This window comes from Montipora capricornis, chromosome 3, assembly GCF_036669925.1.
Source record: "Montipora capricornis isolate CH-2021 chromosome 3, ASM3666992v2, whole genome shotgun sequence".
Classification (NCBI taxonomy): Eukaryota; Metazoa; Cnidaria; class Anthozoa; order Scleractinia; family Acroporidae; genus Montipora; species Montipora capricornis.
In genome coordinates, this window is record NC_090885.1 from 32,563,909 (window position 1) to 32,566,408 (window position 2,500).

The 2,500-nt window shown below is 34.9% G+C and overlaps 1 protein-coding gene across 6 annotated transcripts in view; it reads left to right on the plus strand.

The window, feature by feature from the left end:
* Window positions 1-2,500, plus strand: part of LOC138042934 (dual specificity mitogen-activated protein kinase kinase 5-like) — a 316,165-nt gene that overhangs the window by 201,526 nt on the left and 112,139 nt on the right. The window contains exon 1 of one of the 6 annotated variants that reach the window (XM_068888999.1): window positions 411-496. The exons of the other annotated variants lie outside the window; for them this stretch is intronic. Coding sequence (XP_068745100.1) covers window positions 445-496 — 52 coding nt within the window. The 5' untranslated portion in view covers window positions 411-444. Of the gene's footprint in view, window positions 1-410; window positions 497-2,500 lie in introns of those variants that run through there. 6 annotated transcript variants of the gene reach the window in all.

Here is a 2,500-nt window from a genome sequence, read left to right on the forward strand (position 1 = left end):
GATAAAAACTGATAAGTACAGCTCACTTCAGAAAGCAAGTTCGATGCCCAATGTGGACTTCTGACACAGATACGATGCAATTCATACCCTAATTCTTCTGTTATGCTTAAGGTGAATTCCGGTTTAGCTGTCCCTCTGTTGTAAATAATGTTGCTCTGATTCCACACGAATGAGTAATCTTCCATCTTCAGAGTTTGACTTCTCCAACATCCTAGGACTGACTAAGTCATTCATTACAATTAATACGATAATCGTTTGAGAAAGGGGCACTGTCCTGCTAAATTTGCTGTTCTGAGGTCGTCTGGGTAAAAATCTAAATTAGTACTTTAGCTCACTCGTACAACATTCCTGAGAACCCACTGACAAGATATTAAATATATTTTATAGTTACCAAGGTCATTTTCTTGCAGAACGTTTTCAAGTGTTTTTGAAACCTTTTGGACAATGATAACCATCTCGAATTTGACGTTTGTGAGGCTTTTGATGTTATATTCTGGTAAGTAAGATTTCTGTTCTGATAAGCTTAATATTGCATTATTGGTGGTGTCCTTTTTTTTTTCCTGTTTATCAATGTTTTTCTTGAAACCAGGCAACCAAGTAGTTCACCTTTCTGTGCATAGCTGAGGTTCAGTTACAGGAACTGAATGATTCATTCAATAATAATATAATTAAATGAACTCTAGCCTATATCCTGAATCGAGCACAAAACGTTTTATAAGTTGAGGAGACTGAAAATCAGAATTAGGGGAGATCATTTGAAGAGTTGGAATTTTACAGCCTTGGCTTAAACATAATATTTCGCAGAATTTACTCAATTAACTACGACACAAATGTTCGTTGCTGTTGACCTTTTTCATGCATTCTTACTTAATGTTCAATCCATCCCAGCGAGAAATGCCCCGTATGTTTTCCCAGGAATTATCGTCACCTGACGGTAACCTGGAGCTGAAGTAATAGGGCCTCGTGATCAAATGAAAAATTGGAGCACTGCAATATTCCTTGTGAGATATTTTGAACACTGCAGGAAACAAAGGAGATTGCCATTAAATAGTCAGTGTTAATAATTTAAAGAGAAGAAATTGATAAATAAAACTGAGCAAACAACTGGAATAAAAGAAAGAATTTAATTTTGGCGATGAAGATACAAGGAACCAGTATATTTTATCTGTACTTTTTTTACCAGTACTTTTTTGTTTCAAAGAGTCTCGGACTGTAATTAGATTTCTTAAACATATTGCAAATTAATGGCTACTTTAAATGGATACTTTAAAGGAAATGTACTATACATGTAATATATAACTATCATTTATTTATTTATTTATTGATTTCATTTGTGGTTTAATCATGTTACTCCCTCAACTTGTTTTGTTCGGAGATATTAGCAATTTTTGCTATCTTAAAATTCGAAGCAAAATGAAGTCATTGTATTGTATTATCGTATTATAATAAAGTTTCTATATAACGCGCGCTCTCATTGGTTTAAACAGCGCGCTTTATGAGAGTACAAAGCACGGAACAAACGAAAGCTCACGCCATCATCCGCAGAAATGGCAGATGAATTTCGGAATTTTTCCTTGGGTATTATTGAAGCTGTCAGTTAAAGGTTTGCTCAGAAATTCTGTCAAGTGCTTTGGATGGAAGACCTCAGCCGTCGCCTGGTCTAGCAGTTCTTTCAAGCTCAGAAAGTCCTCATGCTGGAGTTCTTCATTTACAAAATTTCCAACAGGTTTTCAGACTCCAGCCTCAAGCAATGAACAGTTTGTTTTCCAATTGTCATGTCGGAAACGTGCAGGTTTTCATGAGCAACAATTCGGCCGGTTTTCACTGCACTTAATTATTTAGATCCTCTTTTTGCTGTTTTCTATGGACTGAAACCGAACATTAAGGCAATTGTTTTTCTATAAATTCGAATTTTTGTGTGATTTCTGTCAAGCCACTTTCCAGTTGATTGATGTTTTGACAGGCCTTTGTTTCATTAACCTATCAAATAATTTTAAACATTCTTACAAGCGGTCTGATTGGTCCAAATTAGCGTGCTTTATCAGAGTATAAAGCACTGTGCTGTCGACACCTCAGTTCGCCACAAGCAGTGCGCGCTTTGAAAATAAAGTAGAATTTTTGAAGAAAATTACTTGTTCTTTATCATAAAACAAATAAAGGAGCCTTGGAAGAAGTAGGGAGAAACACTCGCCTATCGGCTCGTGTTTTCCCCTACACTTCTTTCGTGCTCTCACCGCTTCCTGCGTGCTTTACAACAGAACAGAGCACAGTCATGGCTTCTTTATTTGTTAATTGAAATTGCTTTTTGTTCAGACGCTAATTTAAAATTTCATTTGTCTAGCTAGATGTGACAAATTTATTCAGTCGATAAAGATATCAAATTAATGAAAAAAGTATTTTAAAAACATAAGACGTCATAATTTTAATAATTTTTATTTACTAGACGTTTTTTAATTACCATAACTGATATAATGATTGACGAAATTAAAAGTTAAAAAAT